The 22,114-nt window shown below is 42.4% G+C and overlaps 1 protein-coding gene across 3 annotated transcripts; it reads left to right on the top strand.

Annotated features, from left to right (window-relative positions):
* The first annotated feature begins 85 nt into the window (after positions 1 to 85).
* bud13 (BUD13 homolog) lies at positions 86 to 21,600 on the top strand. Of its 3 annotated transcripts, XM_043676429.1 has the most exons (11): positions 86 to 317; positions 678 to 771; positions 1,740 to 1,824; positions 7,667 to 7,721; positions 8,465 to 8,886; positions 9,282 to 9,562; positions 12,694 to 12,808; positions 15,527 to 15,665; positions 17,136 to 17,320; positions 18,620 to 18,701; positions 21,022 to 21,600. In XM_043676429.1, exons 1-11 carry the CDS (start codon positions 211 to 213, stop codon positions 21,113 to 21,115), a joined length of 1,659 nt encoding a protein of 552 aa, XP_043532364.1. In that variant the 5' UTR covers positions 86 to 210; the 3' UTR covers positions 21,116 to 21,600. The 3 variants fall into 3 exon arrangements, with proteins under 3 accessions (XP_043532364.1, XP_043532365.1, XP_043532366.1); XM_043676430.1 differs by lacking the exon at positions 15,527 to 15,665; XM_043676431.1 differs by lacking the exon at positions 86 to 317 and having other exon boundaries at positions 680 to 771; positions 1,727 to 1,824.
* Positions 21,601 to 22,114: the final 514 nt, after the last annotated feature.

Genomic DNA, 22,114 nt, shown 5'->3' with positions numbered 1-22,114 from the left:
AGCGCGTGGGGGTGGGGCCGTTAGTGTCGGGGGTGGGGCCGGCAGCGCGTGGGGGTGGGGCCGGCAGCGCGTGGGGGAAGGGCCGTTAGTGTCGGGGGAGCTCAAGGAGAGAGTGATCAAGATTGAGGCCTAGTGCCGTTAGAGCGGGGCCTGGGGAGCCTCGGGGTTAGTTACCGCGGGGACCGGGCCCGGGCCTCGGTGTGGGCGGCCATGGCCGGCCTGAGTAAGGAGGAATACCTGAAGCGGTACCTGAGCGGCGCGGAGCCGGGCCACAAGCGGACCAGGAGAAAGCGGAAAGTGAAGATTAAAGGCGGAGGGTGAGGCCCGCAGAGGGAGCAGCGCAAGCGGCCGGTCTGACCGGGATAGGCCTGAGGCCTGAGGCCTGAGGCCTGGTTCTCACCTGTGGGTGAGGCCACTGTCCCTCACGCCACAGGCGGAGGGAGCCAGGGGCCGGGTCTGATCTTCATCCGTATCCAACAGTAAACTATCAGCAGATGCTGCAGCTCGTGTCTGAGCGGGGCTGTATACGCACTGCTTGTTGGTTTTGTAATCTGGTGTTGTCAGCTTCCCCTTGTTCTCCTCATGTTAGGTGTTACTTGTACTCTGCCTGCCCTAGATCAGGGACAGTGTTGGGCCTAGGTCTGTCAGTTGAAAGCCTCTGTTTTGTTATATTACAGAATGCGGATTGTGGATGATGATGTGACCTGGAAGAGCCTTGCAAAGGAGAAGGAGAAAGAGGCAGCAGAGGATGAGGATGATGAAGCCCCTGTGGTAGGTGGAACAGGTTATTCAGAGGACTAACTGACTGCAGAGCTTGACAGCAAATAACTAAGGACTCAACACTGTGACTACTGTTAATGCTGCTGAAGCTACTTCAATAATGATGAGACTTTTTAAATTCAATTGCCAATATCCTGCAAGATTGGGAAAGGAGGAAGTACAAAGCTGGAAAAGGTTTATGGTCCATCTGACCAGTCTCTAAAGCTAATCCCAGTTTCTCTAAAGCTTGCTGAACATTTGCTTATAACCAATTCGATAACTCTCACTTAAGAGCAGAAGTGACAGGAGAATTTCTTTTAATACAGAAAGTTGTTGTACTTTAAAATGGGTGGTGGGCACAGATTTAGAAGTGACTTTCCATTGGAAGTTTTATAAATATTCAAAGGGGAAGGTTTTACAGGATAATGAGGGAAAGAGTGAGGATGCAAGACAAATTAGATAAGTTTTTAATAGACCCAATACAGGTAGAATGAAATAAAAGCTTCTATCTGTACTCTTAGATTCTGTGAGAGACTGCTGTGGAAAATGTCTTGCTGTGTATTAGGAAACAACTGACCTTAGGACTGAGTTTGAATGCTTTGCTCAGTGTGTTTAGTGGGAACAGTGTAGATGGAGCATCACTGTATGTAATCTTTGGCTTTTTGATAGGTACAGTGGAGAAGGAGTCTTATTCTCTGAACTTGCCCATATGCTGTTTGATGTATTGGATGACAGCGGATGTTTAAAATTATCACTGTGTACATTCACTCCATAATGCTGTGCTTTGAACTGTTTGGGTCCAGCTTTGTAACTAAATTTTATGAGGCTTTTGGTAATTTGACCTAATGTCTTGTGTCAGGATTTATTTGATCACATTCCTGAGAACAATTTGGGGCTCTTTTACTACATGATAGATGCTATGTTAATGCAGATTGTTGTTGTATTATACTTCTGTGTTGATCTCCAGCCTGTTGCTTCAGGTGGCAGAGTTCATTGATGAAAGGCCTGAAATTGTTCAACAAATGGAGGAATTCCGTCTGAGCAATAAGTGGAAAATCTTAGGAGGTAAGTAGTGAGGTGCCATTTTTAAAAAGACTTGGGTTTTATTCTATGCATTGAATTTTGAATTGGCTATTGTATTATCAATACATTAATTGGATGTGAACATAGTTGGATAGGCTAGCATTGTCATTCATCTCATTTCCCTGACAAGCTGGTAGTGAGCTGCCCCTTTGAGCTGATGCAAGTGGTTTGATATATTCACTCTGACTGGGTTACTTCACAAGGCAGTTTGGAGTCCACTATGTTGGTGAAGAACTAGAGCTGCTTTGAGGCCTAAACTGGGTGAGAATGGCAGGTTTCCTTCTCAAAAGGGCATTCGCCAATTGGGCTTTTGCAATAATCCACCACTTTCATTTACAATTTAGTACAAAAAAAGTAATTGTCAGTTGCCTTGTTGGGTTTTGGCACAGAGCTCTAATCCACTTGACAGTCATCTGGCAAGTGAAGTATAATATGGGGACACAAGAAGATGCCTATTTTGGGATGAAGAATAAAAAAAACTTAATTATGTAAATATTACGAGATTGCAGAGCTGAGATGCACAAGGATCTGAGTGTCCTAGTACATGAATCTGAAAACATTAGCGAGAATGTTCTCAGTTATGACAAGACAAAATGAATGCAAAAGCATGGAAATTATGCATCAGTTATACAGAGCACTGGGGAGATCAGGTATAGAATACTGTGTACAGTATTACTTTGGTTCCTGCAGATTGGAAGTTAGCAAATGACACTGTAGTTAAGAAGAGAGCGAGGGGCAATAGAGAAATGCAGGCCTGTTTGTATTACATCTCAAGGTGGGAAAATGCTGGAATCTGTTATAAAGGTTGTGATAATCTGAGATGGCAGTCAGCATGGATTTGTGAATGGAAAATGATAAGACAAGGTCAGTTAACAAAATTAAGACACATGGCTAAAGGATTGGCTAACGTGCAGAGTAAGAATAAATAGATCATTCTCTCGTTGGCAGGCTGTGTGGTGGGGTACCACAAGGAACAGTACTTGGGCTCAGCTGTTCACTATATATCAATGATTTAGGAGTAGGCACCAAATGTAATATTTCCAAATTTGCAGATGATACAAAGTTTAGTGTGAATGTGTGTTGTGAGGAAGATGGAAAATAGTTTCAGGAGGATTTGAACAGGTTTAGCGAATGGAGCGGGTGGGCGGGGGGGGTGGAGAATGGCAGATGGGATATAATGAAGAAAAACTGTGAAACCCTCCAGTTTGGCAGGAGAAACACATGTAAGTTTTCTGAAATGGTAAGAAGTTATAAAGTATAGATGTACAAAGGAACCTAAGCATCCTCGTCAATATGTCACTGAAGGCTGATGTGGAGGTACAGAAGCTATTAGCAAGGCCAGTGGAATGTTAGCCTTCACTGCAAGAGGATTTGAGTGCTGGAGTGGTAAAGTCTTGCTTCACTTGTGTCGGAATTTGGTTTGACCATGTGTGCAGTTTTGTCTCCTTAGCTCATGAAAGATATTGCCAGAAAGGAAGTGCAGTGAAGGTTCGCCAGATTGTTCCTGGGATGGTGAGAATGTCCTAAAGAGAGAGATGCCAAACTGGGTCTGTACGTTGTCTAGAGTTTTTGAATAGTGAAGGGTGATTTCACTGAAGCATACCACATTCTTTTGATAGACCGGGTACATGCAGGTACGATGGTTCCTCTGGTTGGGAATTCCAGCACCAGAGGCACAATTTACAAGGAAGGGTCATGCAACTTAGGAGTCACATATTAAAAGTTTTTTTTTAAACTCCGGATTGTAAAACTTTGGAATTAACTACCACAAGGACTGTGAAAACTTGGTTTTTGAGCATGTTTAATGTAGAGAAAGGTTTATGCTTAATAGTGGCATCTTGGGTTACGGTGCAAGTGGGTAAAGGCACTGATGTGTTCGATCAGCTGTGATTATATTAAATGGTGGGGCATTCTCGATGGGCTGAATGACCCACTCCTGTTCTTATATTCTCCTTATTTTAGGAAGAGAGTAAAGCCACTGGATACAGTTCAGAGAGTTTGCCAGACTAAGATTTGGAATGGGCAGCCATATTATGAGGAATGATTGAATAGGCTAAATTTTAGAAAAGTAAAAAGTGACTTGACTGAAAGACCTGGATGTGGCAATGAAGCATCCTCTTACATAGGAGCTTAAGTACAGAAACAAAGAAAAAAGCGGCACCGGGCCATTCAGCCCTTTGAGCTTGTTCCAGCATTCAGTATGATCATGACTGATCCTCTATCTCAATGCCATATTCACACTTTTTCCCTACTCCTTGATGCCTTTAAAATATAAAAGTTTATCTCTTTCTTGAATATATTCAGTGATTTGGCCTCGACAGCCTTCTAAGATAGTGTTCCACGGGTACAGTACCCTCTGAATGTAGAAATGTTTCTTCTCAGTCCTAAATGGCCTGTATTCTGAGACTGTGTCCCTTAGCTCTGGACTCCTCAACCAGGGGAAAATGCCCTCCCTTCCATTAGTCTGACCAGCCCTGTTAAAATGTTTTTATGTTTCAATCAGATTCCCCCTCATCCTTCTAAGCTCAAGTGACTACCAATCTTTCCTCATAGCATATATATTTGTGTTAAAGTGTGTTGTCCAGTATCTACTTACAGTAGGATATAGTGTAGGAGGAAGAAAACCATTGGAAAGGATTTAACTTCTTTCTTTTGATGTTGTTTAAGCAATAATTTGAAACTTAAGTCAGACCCAGGAGGAGGGTTTTAAGATATAAAAATATTTAAAAGTAAGAGTTGGGAAATCACATACATAAATAAAATAAGTTAGAAGTGTGAAAGTGAGATCCATCGCCTCACGTTCATAGCCGTCTCTCTCTTCTCCTCTAAGAGGCTACTCCTTCCCCCAAACCCCCATTTCCCCCACTGCAGCAAGGTGAGGAGGGGCATGGCTCTTTTGTCTTCATACCCTGTTGGTCAGTTGCAACAAGTGTTTTTTTTAAACAGTTAACTAATTTTAATTGAAGTACAATAGCTAACAAGATCAAAAACGGAAGAGAGCCATTTCCAAGATTTTCTTGAGTAAAGAGGGTGGAGTTTTATTACCAATGCCACCCCCCCCCCCCCCCCGCCAAAAGAAAGTTACAAGAAACGTGCGCAAGACACACAATGAACTTCCCCTTCCTCGGTCCTGTTGAAGGCTCCTGCCCGAAACATCGACTCTGATGCTGCTTGACCTGCTGTACTTTCTCAAGCTCCACATTTTACAAAGAGGCTGGGGGTGTATGTCATACAGACAAGAAGATAAAGGCACTTGCAGTTTACAGTTTACTAGTGTATCTGAGTTGTAAGAGTGAAACCCAAGTCCCAGTTGCTTGTCTTTTGTCATGTTTCCTCAGAAGAGATGAAGTTTGCAGTGCCCATAATCAGCCAATGTTAGTTTTTTTTATTCCAAATTGCTTTTTTCATTGCTGTTGGTTTATTAAGACCGAGAGTGAAGAGTTTCCGGTATCCTTGCTCCCACTATTTAATAATGAATGAAGTGAGTGTTGACAGTGAAGAGGAATTGAACAGTACTTGTTTTGTGACATTGCATGAGAGACAAATGTCTTGCAGAACATTGAGGGAATGCAAGTATCAGGAATGATTTTCCTTACACTTAAACATACATGAAAGGCCTTTGTTTAATATCTGTTCAGAAAGGTAGCATCTGTGACAGTGAAGCTGTCAAAATGGCACTGATGCCTGTATTTGGGTTTGAACTAATTAACTTCTGATACACAGAAGAGTGTTTCAAACTGAGCCAAATCTACATGTAAAGTCCTAGAAATAAGGAAGCAATGAGAAATGCCAAAGCAAAAGCTGAACAGTGTAAAGCAGCCCAAATAACTGTATAATGAGACATGACAGCCTACAAGAGAAACAATTTTGATTTGATTTATTATTGACACATGTATTGAGATACAGTGATGGCGGCACAGTGGCTCAGTCGTTAGCACTGCTGCCTCACAGCGTCAGGGACCCAAGTTCAATTCCAGACTCGGGTGACTGTCTGTGTGGAGTTTGCACATTCTCCCCGTGTCTGCGTGGGTTTCCTCCAGGTGGTCTGGTTTCCTCCCACAATCCAAAGATGTGCAGTTCAGGTGAATTGGCCATGCTAAATTGCTCAGTGTTAGGTGCATTAGTCAGAGGGAAATGGGTCTGGGTGGATTATTCTTCGGAGGGTTGGTGTGGACTTGTTGGGCCAAAGGGCCTGTTTCCACACTGTAGTGAATCTAATCTATGTGGCAAATATACCCTTCCTTTGGAAGGGAATCCAAAATTGCACTGGATACCCCAGGTGCGATCTCATCTCAAGCCCCTGTATATCTGCTACTTCTGCACTCTGATCCGCTTGCAATGAAGGCCAATATACATTTGCTTTCATTGATTGGTATGCAAGGACACCCAGTCCCTTTGGACATCCACACTTCCTACTCTTTTTTTTCACGCCAAAGTGTGTAACTTCACATTTGACTATGTTGTACTGCATCTACTGTGTTAACGCCAACTCACTCAATTTGTCTAACTCAACTTCTATCCTCCTTACAACTCTGCCCAGTTTTGTGTAATGAGAAAGCTTTTAAATGTTCCTTCATCCAGGTTCCCTCATCCAGGTTAGTTATATATGTTATGAATAGCTGGGGCCCAGGCATTGACCCTGCAGTACACCAGTCACCACTGCCTGCCACTCGAAACAAAAGACCCATGTATTTTCACACTCTGATTCCTGCCTGCCAGCCAGTTTCAATCCACATCAATATATTACCCCCTATGCCAAGTGTATTAACTTTGCCCACTGACCTCTTACAAGGGACTTTATGAAAAGCCTTCAGAAAATTCAAATACATCTCATCCACTTGCCCTCCTTTATCAATTCTGTTAGTTACATCATCAAAAAATGTCAGTTAGATTTGCTAAGCATAATTTGCCTTTCATAAACCAATGCTGGCTTTGGCCAATCCAGTTAATGCTTTCCAAATGTTCTGTTATCTTGTCTTTTTATATAGACTCGAGCATTTTCCCCACTATTAATGTCAGGCTCACTGGTCAGTTATTTTGCTTTATTTCTCCCTCCTTTCTTGAATAGTGGGTTACATTTTCCACCCTCCATTCTATAAAAAGTGCTCCAGAAGTTTATGGAGATTTGAAAGATGACCATCAATACGTCCAGTTGTGGGGCAGCAATTGTGCCAAATCTTGTAACAATCTCCCTGGCGCCACTATGCATGTAACTCTAGCACAAGGATTAAAGAAGTGCCAGAAGGAGTCCCACCAACTCCTTCTCCTGGTCAATTAGAGAGGAAACAAATTGTGAACAGGCAGCTTGTAGGAGATTCTAAAATGAGGGATCACTGTTTGAAAATAATCATCCACTTAAGGTAGTGATGAGAATCTTTTTCTCACAGCGGTTTGCAAGTCTTTGGAATGCTGCTTCAGTAATAAGCAGAAGCAACATGGCTGAACATTATTAGGGCAGAGATACTTAAACAGCAGTTTGATGCTGTTATCAGTTAACACAGCACTGCTTCTGCAGCTGGAAGCTTTAACTCTGTGGGTCAGCAACATGCTTTTCGGGTTGTTTCAGCATTTAGTAACATGCTGTTTCCTCTGCTGCCCGTAGTTTGAGCAATTTGTTGTGCCTGTTCTCACTGGAATGAAGTTCAGTCTAATTCCGTGATAATTGAATTGGTAGCTAAGACCAGTTCTTCCCACTACATAAGAGAAAAAGATGGAAACCAGCCCAATCACACCTTTTTAGTGATCTTTTGATTTCTTTAAAACAAAATACAGAAAAGTGCATTGTTGCATTCATCATTAGCTTTGTGATTTATTTTCTTTAAAGATGCAAATGAAGAATTCCAAGATCCTGATGTATTCCTACATGCAAGTCAAGATGGGTGAGTACTGTATAACTGTCGCTATGTTATCTGTGTTTGAAGATTCAGGTGCTCACTGTCGTCTTTGCATCTGTATGAAGGAAGTTGGTTACAGGCTATATCAAGAAAATGTTTTCAGTTGTAGGGCATCCTAGAACTAGGGGGAGTATAATTTAAAAACAGTCACTAAAATTTCCAAATGAGAAGTCAGAAGAAATTTCTTTACTCAGTGAGTGGTGCGAATGTGAAACTTGGACTGGCTGAGATGAAAAGCAGGGAATGTCTAAAGGGAAGCTGGGTAATGGAGAGAGGAATAGAAGGATATTTGATGCGGTTTGATGAAGAGGGGTGAGAAGAAATGGAATATCAATATTGGCATTGACTAGTGGGACCAAGTGGCCAGTTGTATTATATATATATACTTTTAATCAAACTGTTCAGACAGATAATTACACAACTCTGGAGCAAGTAGGGCTTGAACCCAGATCTCATGGGCAAGCAGTAAGGACACCACCACTGTATCACGAGAATCCTTCAGGTTGTATTGTAGAGTTTAGCAAATTCTGTGTTTGGGGTGATTAATCTATTGTTTCTGGTCTCTGTGTGGATGTGCCTTGTAGTTTCTATTTGGAATCTTTCCCAACTAATTTTACCAGATTGAGGGAAGCTAAAATAAAAGCAATAATATTTCTGGTTATTGAACTTGTAGTTTTTATTTTGTGCTTTTTATTTTGATAAACTGACGTGTTCTTTATTTTCTTTAGCTTGATAACAGGTTCTGAATCTGCACAAAGAAAAAAGATTGAAACTGATCCTCAGGTTCCTGAGAGAAAAACAAGGAGAAATTCCCTTGACCTTTCACCTCCCAGGAGGGGTCGCCACGATTCTCCTGACCTTTCACCTCCCAGGAGGCGTCGCCACGGTTCTCCTGACCTTTCACCTCCCAGAAAACTTTCTAAAAACACAGAGAAATACATCAAATCTATGGACTTGCCTCCTAGAAGAACTCGTAGTAGTTCCCCTGACTTATCACCAGCTCGATGTAAACGTCATGATTCCTCAGATTCCTCGTCAGCTGGGAATGCTGCACACTGTTCTGACTCTGACTTGTCTCCTCCTCGGAAAAGACAAAGTGGTTCCTTGGATTTGCAAACAGCTGCAGGAAGGAGGGGAGCTAACGCACAAGGTATCTGAGTATTAGCAAGTCCCTGGTGAGGCTTTCTGACTTGGCAATAATTGTTTGGAAAGTTTGGGGTGCTGCATCATTGATTGTTGCAGAGGGAGGTTATTCAGTCTGTTGTGCCTATGAGGACTCTGTGCAAGGGCTATTCTATTAGTTTCATAATCTTGACAGTTTTATAAAACATCCAAAATTGGAGTAGGAATAGACATTTCAACATCTTGACCCTACTTAGATCACATATGTTGTTAAAAATTATACAAATGTTCTATAGAAATGAAATTGGAAATGAAATACTTTGTGTTGATGATGCGGGGTGCGGTTAATCTGCTTGCTGCTTTAGCAGTATTTCTAAGTAAAGGACTTAAAACATTTATTCTTTGGCAAATTTTCCTGCCCAGGTTTGTCCCCCAGAAAACAAAAGAATAGGAGAACCACTGGGTCTCCAAGGAGATGGCAGCACCCTGATTCTGACCTTTCACCTCCACGAAAGAGGGGTCAGTGTTCTTCTGACTCTGACTTGTCACCACCACGGAGGAAGAGGCCAGGGGCAGCTGATACGGAATATACGCTCTGCTCAGACAGCTCTGAGCTGTCACCTGCTCGGCACGGCCTGCCTTCCAGTAAGCTGGCTTCCTCAAGGGGACAAGGGGCCAGTTGGGACATGAGTCCAAGCAGAAAGGTAAGTGGTTGGAAGTAGCGAGCAACTTGTCAACTGATGAGCCGTTAGAGTCATGCAGCATGGAAACAGACCCTTCAGTCCAACCAGTCCACGTTGACCATATTCCCAAACTAAACTACTCCTACCCACCTGTGTTTGGCCCATATTCCTCCAATCCTTTTGAGTTTAAATGTAACTATCCCTGCATCCACTTCCTCTGGCAGTTCATTCCACACACGAGCCACTTTTTTTAAAAATAAAAATGTTTCCCCTCATGTCCTTTATAAATTCTTCACTCACTTAAAAATATGCCCCCTAGATTTGAACCCCACCCTAAGGAAAAGACCTTTGTCATTCATTATATCCATGCCCCTCATGATTTTATAAACTTCAAGGTCACTCTGAAGAGTTGAGGTTTCACAGGAAATTGTGAGGAAAACCACTGTAAACAGAAACTGCAAACGTGGTCTGTTAGCATTAGACCTTCGCATTCTCAAGATGTTTTCTGTGAAGTATCTTGGGGTGTTTTATCAAACTGATGGGATTTGGAGGCAAAGATATAGATTACTTACAGTGTAGAAGCAGGCCCTTCGGCCCAATAAGTCCACACGGACCCGCCGAAGCGCAACCCACCCAGACCCATTCCCCAACATTCGAAGCGCAACCCACCCAGACCCATTCCCCAACATTTACCCCTTCACCTAACACTACGGGCAATTCAGCATGGCCAGTTCACCTGACCTGCACATCTTTGGACTGTGGGATGAAACTGGAGCACCCAGAGGAAACCCACGCAGACACGGGGAGAATGTGCAAACTCCACACAGTCAGTCGCCTGAGGCGGGAATTGAACCTGGGTCTCTGGCGCTGTGAGGCAACAGTGCTAACCACTGTGCCACCATGCCGCCCATAAAGTTCCTGTGGGGTAGATAGATTTGATCCTTAATAGATCAGTGCTGATGCCATCAGTGTATTTTACTGAGGCAGAGGTTTATTTATCAACAAAAGGACTGTGTTCATAAATATTTGTCTAGTTGCTTTTAGTTTTCCTCCTTACTTTGTAAGAACTATTCTTCATATGACTGGTGCTCTTCCCTTAACTTAGGGACTCTCCATTGCCATGTACCTGTTTCTCATTTAATTGAATGAGATTTACGAGTCCATCTTGAGTACAAAGATACCTAGGTACTGAATCTTAGTTACAAGCAGAAAATAAAGAATTTGAGTGATGGTCACTAGATTCAGGGGTGAAACATTTAAAATATATTTATGCTGCACTTCGCCCTGATCCCTCGGTGACACACAGGAACAGGTATATAAAACCTCAAGGATGACGACGCATCCTCAAGGCTGTGACAATGCAGTCAAAATTGTTGTTGTTGCGAGGTTTGTGAATTGTTGTATTTGTCATTTGCTTTTTTGTACTGTTTAAATGTTGTGTGGTTGACAATTTAGATAGAATGCTATTGGTTCGTTGTTGGATTCTCCCTCAGTCTGGAAGCTAAGCTCTATTATTGTCAATAACTGGGGATTAAGAGGGATTACTACATTAAACCTTATAGGCCCAGTTCATTTCTCCATGCTCCCAGTCCTTAGTTTATCCATCCTGAAGACTGTTCATGACAGTTAAAGCTGCCTTTTGGAAGATTAAACACTCCTGTTTCGGAAAGAGAAGGGTGACCTGACCACAATTACCAAAGTGGTTGCTAAGGGAGACTGAGTGGTGAGGTTCCACTTGTGTACAAGGCCAAAGCCACGGGCCGTAAATAAGTCAGTCACTAATATATCCAATAATGTGTTTAGTAGAAACATCTTTACCCAGAGACTGATGAGAATATGGAACCCGCTCCTATGTGAGCTGAATTGTTTCAGTACCTGTAAGGAGAAGCTACATAAATATAAAGGTATGTTGTTGGGCTGACATTAAAAAACCAGTGCAGTATAGCTGAATAAACACCAGCAAGGATCTGCCAAGCCAAGTGGTTGATTTCGGTACATTTTTGCAAAGTAGACTTAAAAAGTTTATAAGGGTTTCAGATCAAATCAAAGATGCTTTATGATGCCAAGTTACCCTCATAAATTAATTGAGTTTCTTGTTTATGTCCATTACTCTCAAACAAGGTACTTCTAGTGACTGTAGGACTAGAAGAAATAGGGCAGGTATAGGTCATTTTGCCCTGCAAGATTGCCCCACCATTCTGTAAGATGAAGATTGATCTGACATTCTTCACGTCTACCTTCCTGCCCTTTCCCTATAACCCTTGATTCCTCAACTGATCAAGAATCTTAAATATACATAAGGAATTTGCCCCCGCAGCTCTCTGTGATAAGGAGTTCCAAAGGCATTTCACTCTCAGAAGAAATTTCTCATCACCTTAGTCTTAAATTAGTATCCCTTTATTCTGAAACTATGACTTCTTGTCCTAGACTCTTTACTGAAGTGAAATATCCTTTCTGCATTTACTGTCAAGCCCCTTAATCAAACTTTTTCAATGAAATCACCTCTCATTCTTCTAAAGTCCAACCTGTTAAATCTTTGCTCATAAGACAGTGCCTCTGTACTGGGGATCATCTTTCTCTGAATTACCTCCAGTGAAATACGATCTTCCCTTAAATAGGGGGACCAAAACTCTCGCAGTACTCTACATGTGGTCTCACCAGCACCTAGTACAAGTTGCAGTAAGTCTTCCCTACCACTGTATTCTAAACCTCTTGAAATAAGAGCCAACATTCCGTGCGCCTTCTTGATTACCTGCTGCACCTGTACGCTAGTTTTGTGTACAATTCTCCCCAAGTCACCTTGTGTTGCAGCTTTCTCCAGTTTTCTTCCATTTTCTTCTGTTCTTCCTTCCAAAATGAGCAACTTCACATTTTCCCACATTATACTCCACTTGCCAACTTCTTGCCCATTCACTTAATCTATCAATAACTCTCTGGGAACGCCTTGTATCCATCTCACAACTTGACTTTCCACATATTTTTGTGTCATTTGCAAATGAAGATCAGGGAGTTGATGGAGCATGGAGGTGCTGGCATTGAATCAGTGGCTGATTGTTAAGACACGACGGTCTTGGTCTTGTGTTTGATAAATAAACACAAAAACAGATTTGTGAAATTTTGATGGACTGACAATTTTTTAAAATGTGTTTCAGTCACAAGGGAATGAGATGCTTTCGGGGGGTCAGACTGGTCTGATATCAACAGAGATTCTGAGGAAAGAGAAAGAACACCGAAGGCAAAGGGAGCGAGCAGCAGATTGTTTCGCAGGTATTGACTGAGCTCAAGGCCATCCCCACAGGCACACAGTTACACCCTCCTGTGTTCTTCTTTCCCCTGATGATTCTTCCTGTCTGGATCTCCCTATCTCTGCATGACCCCCTCCCCCAGCATTCAACACCTATCTCATCCTCTTGGATTCTTACTTTTTATGTTTGAAGCTGATTAGTATCTGCTGAATATTCAACCCTGGAAGTAATCATCCTGCGTAGTCATAATTAAGACTAACTATAGCTCCAGTATAGAATCATACTGTACAGAAGAGACCCTTCAACCTGTCGGGTTTGTACTGCCAAAGATACACTAACTCTGCAGTCACGTGGGCGTAAGTGTGATGACATTTTAAATGCTTGTCCATGTATTTTTTTTAAAGGTTGGGAGATTGCATGCCTCATCTATCCACTCAGCCAGTGTATTCCACACCCTCACTGTGAGAACCTTTGCTCAAGTTCCCTTGAAACCTCCTGCCTTTCCCCTTAAAATTATGCTGCCTTGTTATTGACCCTTCAACTAAGGGGAACAGCTGCTTTCTGGCCACCCTGCCTGTGCCCCTCCTAATCTTCAATCAGTTCCCTCTCAAACTTCTTGCTCGAAAGAAAAAAACCCTCCGTTTATCCAGCATCTCTTTGTAGCCAAGCTACTTCATCCCAGGCAACTTCTGGTGAACCTCCTTTACACCCCGTCTAATGCAATCACATCCTGTACTACAGTGACCAGAATTGCATGCGGTATTTCAAAGTTGGCCAAACCAAAGTTTTGTACAGCTCCATTATAACCTCCATGCATTTATGATCTGTGCCCTGATTGATAATGACAGTGTCTTAAACACCTTCTTAAGTACCCTATTAACCTGTCCTGTTACATCGGGGACCTGTGGACAGGCACCCCAAAATCCGTTTGTTTTTCTGACCTTTCCAGCTCGTCTGTTCAATAATTTTCCTTCCCTGACAGCACAGACTGGGTGAGACTGCTGATATCACCTAGTATACAGCTCAGTAATTTTGCCTAACCCAATAACACTATTGGTTAGGCAAATCTTGCATAGGGGTTTAAGCAGTTTTTAGAAGTTTACTGAAACATTAAATAACAATTGTGAGAACAATTAAAGACATCAGAAGGACACGACCAGGTTTGTGGAATGGTCAGAGAGGAAGCAGTTGCAATTTAAAGTGGCAAAAGTGTGAGAGGGAGAACAGGAATGTGTGCATGGAAGAAATAAGCTGAGGGATTGGAAGGACAAAGAACTTTACTGATTTAAATCAGTAATGTTTTTGAAAGTGTGAATGCAGCTTGAAGTCTTGCAAAAAACCAATGCAATGTGTACCTTATATTCAAGAAGATTGAGGTAATAAAAAATCTTGTACAAACCATGAATAGGATACAGTTAGTTTGCAGCCCTGAAGACTGTTCTCACAGGAGCAGAGGAATGAGGAGATTTAAAAATGGGTCTGAAACTGAAGAGGATTGCATTAGTAAATTAAGTTTCTCCTCAGGTGGGGGAAATCAGTAGTGAGGGTTGACTTGTGTAAAACCGTCTGGACTGTGAGTTTAATAAGGTATATGGGATCCTGGGCTTTAGAAATAGAGGGGCAATTAAATACAAAAAACAAGGGGCTTATGTCTTAGTACCTTCTTAATGCATTACTTTCACCTCACCTGAATATTATGTAAAGTTATGGCGCAGAGTTTTGGCAAGACTTTGACTAGTGGAGGAAGGATACACCAGAATAGTTTGGGGAGTGAAGCATGTGGCTAGATTGGTGAGGATGGAGCTGTTCTCTATGGAGAACACAAGAGAAGAGGAAATTAAATAGAGATATTCCAAATCATCAGGGTTCTGTCAGAGAAGATAGAGATAACCAGTTCCCATTGGTAGAATGTAAACCACAATACAGCAATGAAAGCTAATTGGTAAAAGCACCAAAGGGGAAAAGCTTTTTAATGCAACCAGTAATTAGGCCCAGGAATGTACTGACTGAGCTTCAGTGGAGGCAGATTTCATCATGGCTTTCAAGAGAGAATTGGATAATTTTCTAAAAACCCAAGAATGTCCACCATTTTGAGGAAAGGGTTGGGATGGGACTATACGAGTGGCTGGACAAGGTTTTGATAGGCCAAATGGCCACCTCTTATTCTGTATCCATTTTATGCTTTTAAAAAGGAATGGAAAGGAAGTTGTAAGACATTTATATACACAGGAGCGTTCAATATTTCACAGAATGCGGCAGGGTCTTTTATGAGAAAATTGGAGAGGTCATTTTAGCTAAGTGAAGTCAAATACCTGTTCAGGAGTAATGTGAATAATGGGAGATCTGAAAGTTGTTTTACACAAGGGTTGCAGGAAAAGACCTGAAATTTTCATAGGCAAGTTAAACTTGTGATAATGAAGTAAGTGTGTATTTGCTGGAAGTTGACCAGTCCTGTCTACTCGTGACTTTACGTTGTTGCTTCACACTAGCTGCTGTGGGAAAATGTGATTGTGTGTGTTGATAATGCCCCTAAAAAGGGGAGCGATGGACAGCTGCCACCCCTGTTACTCCAGAACAACCTGGGCTATATTTTCCCTACGCCCATTGAACCATTTCACTGCTGCTTCTGCTTCATCCCATGACAGTAGTTAACAATGTGAAATCCCTCGGAATGAGGGTTTTGGATATTTGCTAGGGCCACTGTCTGATGATGCTGAAATCTTTTCTTCTGCTTTTGAAGATGATTCTAGGCATGCTACTACTGTCTTTCGAGACAAATCAGGAAAAAAGAGGGACTTAGACCAGGAGAGAATTCAGCGTAAGAAGAAAGAAGAGGAGAAAGCAGCAAAGCAAGAAAAATATGCCCAGTGGGGCAAAGGGTGAGAGTAAGAGAGCACGTAATCTGAGCAATGGCCACTACCTGAGCTGTGGGCGACTCTGGGAAAATTTAACTGTGATAGAGTTTTCTGTTACAGACAGAACACCACTGGTCCAATCAGAGAAGTGCCAACTGCTACTCTGTCTTCTCTGACCAAGCCAGTTCTGTATCCATCTGAGCAGCTCACTGAGGATCCCCTGTGACTTTGCCTTTTGTATCAGCCTGCCATGAGGAACTTTGTCAAAGGATTTTAGGTTTATATAGATAACATCTGCCACCCTGCTCTCATCAATTGTCTTTGTCACGTCCTTAAAAAACTCAATCAAGTCTGTGGCATACATCTTCCCCACACAAAGCCATGCTATGTATTGCTAATAAGCCCATATTGTTCCAAATGTGAATAAATTCTGTCTCTAAGAACCTTTTCCAATAATTCTTCTACCACTGACTTAAGGCTCGTTGGCCTGAAGTTACTCGAATTATCCCTGTTGTCCTACTTAAACAAAGGAACAATCTTGGTTGTTCTCCAGTCCTCTGGCAACTCTTGTGACTAAAGAGAATGCAAAGATTTTATAGAAGACCCCATCAATTTCCTCCCTCCCCTCCCTGGATAGATCCCATCAGGTCCTTGGGATCTGCCTACCTAAATACTTTTCAAGTTACCCACTGTTGCCATTTTTGTTTTCTAAATACATCAACATGTCCCAGAATATAAACATACACTCTCTGGATTCCCCATCCACCATGCCCTTTGTGAATTACAATGCAAAATATTCATTAAGGACCTCATCCTCTTCCTCTGGCTCCCATCATACGTTTCCTTTTGTCCTTGGGTGAGCTAATCCATTCTGTAGCTACACTCTTGCTCTTTACATATGTATATGGTACTTTGGGATTTTCCTTAATCCGGTTAGCCAAGGACAATTCATGGCCCTTTTAGCTCCTCTAATTCGTTGTTTAATTTCTTTCTTGCTTGCTTTTTATTCTTCGAGGAGTCTGTATGCCTTCAGTTTTTAAAATTTTACATTGGCCACCATTTTTCATTTTTGTTTGCTCTATTTAGCTTTCTCTGGAAAATAATTGCTTCACTCTCTTCACCATTCTACATTTTAACATTCTACCCAACTTTCCCCTCTGGTTTATTCTCTGTCACACACTCAATTTGTAATGTTGGGTTTCTTCCTGGATCCTCCCTCTTCCCAATTCATTCACACCCCAACCCCTTTCAAACCATTTCATTTTGCTGTTTATCCACCTCAGCCAAAGAGCAATGCCCTGATCTTTCCCCTAAATCTGGCACTATCTCCCCCCTCCTTGTGCTCTCTGTCCCCCTCACCACCCTCGCTGTCTCTGACCCCTCCCCACCCTCGCTCGCTCTGTCCCCCTCCCCCACCTCGTGCTCTCTGTCCCCTCCCCCTTCGCTCTCTGTTCTCCCACCCCTCCCGCCCTCACTCTCTGATCTCTGTTTCAGAGTGGCTCAGGAAGAGCAGCAGAGAAAGAATGTCCAGGATGCTCTTCACGAGATGCAGAAACCGCTTGCTCGGCACATCGATGACGAGGACCTGGATCGCTTCCTCCGTGAGAAACTGCGAGATGGAGACCCAATGGCTGGCCTACTCGGGAAGAAGAAGGAGAAAGAAGCCAAAAATAAAAATGGTGCATAGGTGTTTTGGTTATTCACTCATGGGATGAGGGTATCACTGGCCAGGCCAGCATTTATTGCCCATCCTTAGTTGCCCAGGGGGCAGTTAAGAGTCAACCACATTGCTGTGGGTCTGGAGTCATGTGTGTAGGCTAGACTGGGTAAGGATGACACTTTCCTTCCTCAAGGACATCAGTGAACCAGATGGGTTTTTCCAACAATCATCAATGGATTCACGGTCATCATTAGATTCTTAATTCCAGATTTTACTGAGTTCAAATTACACCATCTAGATTTTTTTTTAGATTACTTACAGTGTGGAAACAGGCCCTTCGGCCCACACCGACCCGCCGAAGCGCAACCCACCCATTCCCCTACATTTACCCCTTACCTAACACTACGGGCAATTTAGCATGGCCAATTCACCTGACCTGCACATCTTTGGACTGTGGGAGGAAACCAGAGCACCTGGAGGAAACCCACGCAGACACGGGGAGAATGTGCAAACTCCACACAGTCAGTGTCTCTGGCACTGTGAGGCAGCAGTGCTAACCACTGTGCCACCGTGCCGCCCACCTACCGCCATCATCTACCGTGATGGAATTCGAACCTAGGTCCCCAGAACATTACTTGGGTCTCTGGATTAACACTGTCTAGATTAGTGTGGTGCTGGAAAAGCACAGCAGGTCAGGCAGCATCAGAGGAGTTGGAAAATCGACATTTCGAGCAAAAGCCCTGGTGAAGGTCTTTTCCAGCACCACTCTAATCGAGACTCTGATTTCCAGCATCTGCAGTCCTCACGTTTGCCTCTCTAGATTTACAGTCCCGTGATAATATTGCTAGGCCATTGCCTTCCCCTGACCACTGTATCGTGGCCCTGCAACCCCTCCACACAGATTTAATCTCCAATCTGCATATCGCTAGGATGGTGTCAACAGGTAAACACATTGCCAACATGGCTGCCACATTGTACTGTCTCAGGGTGTGGGGCAGGATGTGGTGTAATCAAAGGATGTGGAGGTGGGCTTTTGGACATGGTATTGTCCAAGCATGTGGGGTGGGGTGGATTTGGACATGGTGCAGTCTGACAGTGCAGGGAGGGCTGGCGGTTTTAGACATAGTACTGTCCAAGGGCTTGGGGTTGGAGTGGAGGATAGGTTTAGACATGATGCAGTCTGTAGATATGGAGAAGACTGGAGGTGTTAGACATGGTACTGTCCAAGGGTGGTGGGGGGCTGAATTTTAGGCATGGTACTTTTACTGAGTACAGGGCTGGGACAGTTTCTTGCTAAATGAGTCTAATTACTTTACAGCGAGACCAGTGTATAGTGGCCCTGCGCCCCCTCCAAACAGGTTTAATCTCCAACCTGGATATCGCTGGGATGGTGTCGACAGGTAACAGTACAACTTCAAATTTTAAAAGTACAGTAAAATGTAGGATGGAGTAATTGTATCATTCCAAATTAAACAAATTGTTGTGGTCAGTCTTTCTGAACAGGTTCAGCAGGAATTGCTCCAGAAATGCCTGATGGGTTGAAGGATCAGAATGTAACTGGAAGTTACTGAATTAGAAGGGTAATGATAAAAATGGCAAAGATCGACTGAAATAGCAAGGGATCAGACACGGAGGAGGTCAATAGAGTCGAGGTTTTGATTTAGCCTTCCACAGGATGTGCCTGTCATGGTAATGTTCACTGTAAGCTGCATGGCCCTGTCCGTGCTCAGTGATCGACCGAGCATATCCTGACGTCCGGTTCCTGATGCTGCTGCAGTGTACAGACCTCAGAATGCAACACAATGACAGGAAATGTCAGGAGGATGGAGGTTGCTCGCAAGGTCAGCATTCATTGCTCACATCTTACTGCCCTTGAACTGAACGGCAGTAAAGAGTTAACTACCTTCCTTAGGTCTGGGGTTGCATGTAGACTGACAATTTCCTCTCGCGGATGTTAGTGACCCAGATAGGTTTTTATGGTCATCATCAGTAGTTATCATGGTTACCATTTTTCCATTCCACTAATTCAATTCATTTAAGCTTGATTCCACCAACATTTGTGGTACACAGATTGGATCACCCATGGAAGTTGAGAACAATGGAAAGCAGAATGTGAGAGAGAGTGGGTCAGTGTTTTCAGAATGTGGGAGAGAGTGGGTCAGTGTTTTGTATGTGTCCGTAAACTACGAAGCAGGCAGTTCCTCTGCAGCACCTAGTCCCAGGGACTGCTCTGGCTTGTATAAGGCCATCGTGAGTGCAGTACCCATGCTGCACTTCTTCACAATGTTGCAGATGTCTGCCTTGTGACATGTTCGTCAAGGTGACCTCTGAGCTCAAATTCAATCTCAGTTTTGAAAGGGATTATCTGCAGCCGCGGCTGGGTAGTGTTGAACCTGTGACTAAGACATTTCATTTCAATGTACTGCCAAAAATGTGTAAGTTGGAGTTGGGGAGTAGTTATTCATCTGATCCTGCCTGCAGGTTACACTTTAAGCTTGGTTTAAACACACTAACTGTTCATTCAGCAGCCTAGTTAACCATGGCATGAGCTTGTTTTAATCTTGATCTAGACACAACTTCAATTGGAAACATACATGAAATCACTGAGTTGTCACTGGTGATCCATAGTCTTAGCCAGCTTAACAGCCCATTATAGTGACCTATAGGGTGTAGGAATGACTCTATCTGAAACATTGGCAGGGCAGCAGTTGATAATGTTTATCAGGAGCTAAAATCTCTAGCTCATCTCATTTCAGTTTGTAATGAGCTTACAACAAGAAATGTCTCTAGTTCAGCATGATTTATAATTTCAGTTGTTTCCTGATTTTGTAATGTGTAATTTAATTAACAACCTAAATGTGTGCAGTGACCTTTATCAAATAGTAACCAAAGTGTGATCATGTTCAGTATGCTTAACGAGGAGAATTGTGAAGCAACTACTGATTCAGATGTAGGTAAAATTGCTGTCAGTGTAATAATCACACAGCTTGTCTACAATAAACCGAGCAAATCTGTTTATGGGTTTTTAAAAAAAGACCAGTTGGAAGAGTTCAAAATACAGTTTGAATCAATTGAAACAAATCTATATCCCTCAAGGGCAAGGGCACTACGTACCAAAGAAAAAGCCAAAACCAAAAAAAAACACGCAAAGATAGATTTTAGAAAATAGAACAAATTTAAAGAGCAGTAGCGGTTGACAAAACAGGTGCCAAGAGATACAAAAAGTGATCCAGAGTGTGGAAAGTAACACAAAAAACCTTTACTGTTGGTAAGGAGTATTGTGGATCCTTGAAAATGATCATGCTGATTGAGTTCAGTTGAAAGACGATCCTGGAAGCTGTGAATATTCTCACACACGGCCCAGGTCTCTCTAGGTAAGAGGAACTTGTCCAGACTTTGCATCTAAATAACCTAACTGTAAAAATGATACATAAAAACTGGAATTGCTGGAGAAACTCAGTGGGTCTGGCAGTATCTATGGAGAGAAAGCAGAGTTAGTGTTTCGGGTCCAATGACCCTCCAGTGCTGGACCCAAAATATTCTCTGCTTCTCTCACCATAGATGCTGCCAGACCTGCTGACTTTCTGCAGCAATTTGGTTTTTTCAAATTTACAGCATTTGCAGTCCTTTACTTTAGTGTGAAAAATTATATTTAGTCATGCGTTATAACGTATCTGATCACACTACACCCATAAAAGAACATTTGTTTTAAACTTTCAGATCAAATGGCTTTGAACAGAAACGTTATGCGAGATTGGCAGACAAGAAGGCTGTGCAGGAGATTGCATACAAATGGAGTGTGGAGGACATGTAAACTGCTGATTGAGATTCGGCGTCTCCTGAGGCTCTCTGCAGAATAAGATATACAAAACCTTCACTGAAACTGTGGGGTCCGAATATCTGGGAACAATTATGATGAAAATCTTTTTACTCTTGTTAACATTCTGTTCTTTTTGAATACAAAGTTTGTACTGTATGGGTAAAGTCTGTTCTGAGATTTGTCATTTTGATCATCTATCATTCAGACAGCGAATACCTGTGGTTCTAATTGAGTAGGCAATTCATGTCAGATGCTCGCTCTCTCTTCTTCCCCTGTCACCAATACCCTATTCGATACTCTGCTGCCATTATTTCCAAATCTGAATTTACTTTGGAATTTATTTGAATTTAAGTTTTTAATATTTTGTGGCTGAAAATCTGAATGTTTTAACATTCTCTAGTCATTCTCTTGAATGCTGAGATCAATTTTGTTCCATTTTAATAAGTGGAAGCAAATCAGTAAAATGTTTTTTGGAAGTATGTTTGAAAACAAGGACATTAGACTGTTCGCCATGTTTTGATATAACTTGATGACTTGTACTATCAATGAGGACACTTGATTCTACTTCCAGAACATGCTCCCCGCTTCCTCTTAGCTGCTGTTGAAAATCCACCATTGTCTTTGTTATCTCAAGACTCGACTATACCAACAGCTCACTTAAACTTAATATTAACCAAAGGTCTGCTGTCTAACTAAGCAGGTTCTATTTACTGTCCTGTGTTGGCACCCAGTTGAAATCCTTATGCCTGTTTCTATATCCATTTGTTGCCTCACCTCTTTGTGTCATTGTAACGTCCTCCAGTAACTCTGAAAGATCCCAATTTCTCAGAATAATCCCTTGATCATTGTCAGTTTTTATTACTCCTCATTTGTGGCTACATCATCAGCTCTCTGGGCCCTACACTCTGAAGTTCCCTTTGTAAACCTTTCTTTTTTCTGCACTACTTAAGATTTTTCTCAAAATAATCTTTATTGACCCCAGTGCTAAGTGTA

Source organism: Chiloscyllium plagiosum, chromosome 35, assembly GCF_004010195.1.
Source record: "Chiloscyllium plagiosum isolate BGI_BamShark_2017 chromosome 35, ASM401019v2, whole genome shotgun sequence".
Taxonomy (NCBI): Eukaryota; Metazoa; Chordata; class Chondrichthyes; order Orectolobiformes; family Hemiscylliidae; genus Chiloscyllium; species Chiloscyllium plagiosum.
Note: the sequence above shows the minus strand (reverse complement) of the source record. Positions and strands in the feature narration are given on the sequence as shown.

Excerpts from the sequence above, each read along its gene's own strand:
- bud13 (XM_043676429.1), top strand. The coding sequence starts at position 211 with ATGGCCGGCCTGAGTAAGGAGGAATACCTGAAGCGGTACCTGAGCGGC. Across the intron at positions 318-677 it reads GTGAAGATTAAAGGCGGAGG|AATGCGGATTGTGGATGATG; the intron begins GTGAGGCCCGCA and ends GTTATATTACAG. Across the intron at positions 8,887-9,281 it reads GAGGGGAGCTAACGCACAAG|GTTTGTCCCCCAGAAAACAA; the intron begins GTATCTGAGTAT and ends TTTCCTGCCCAG.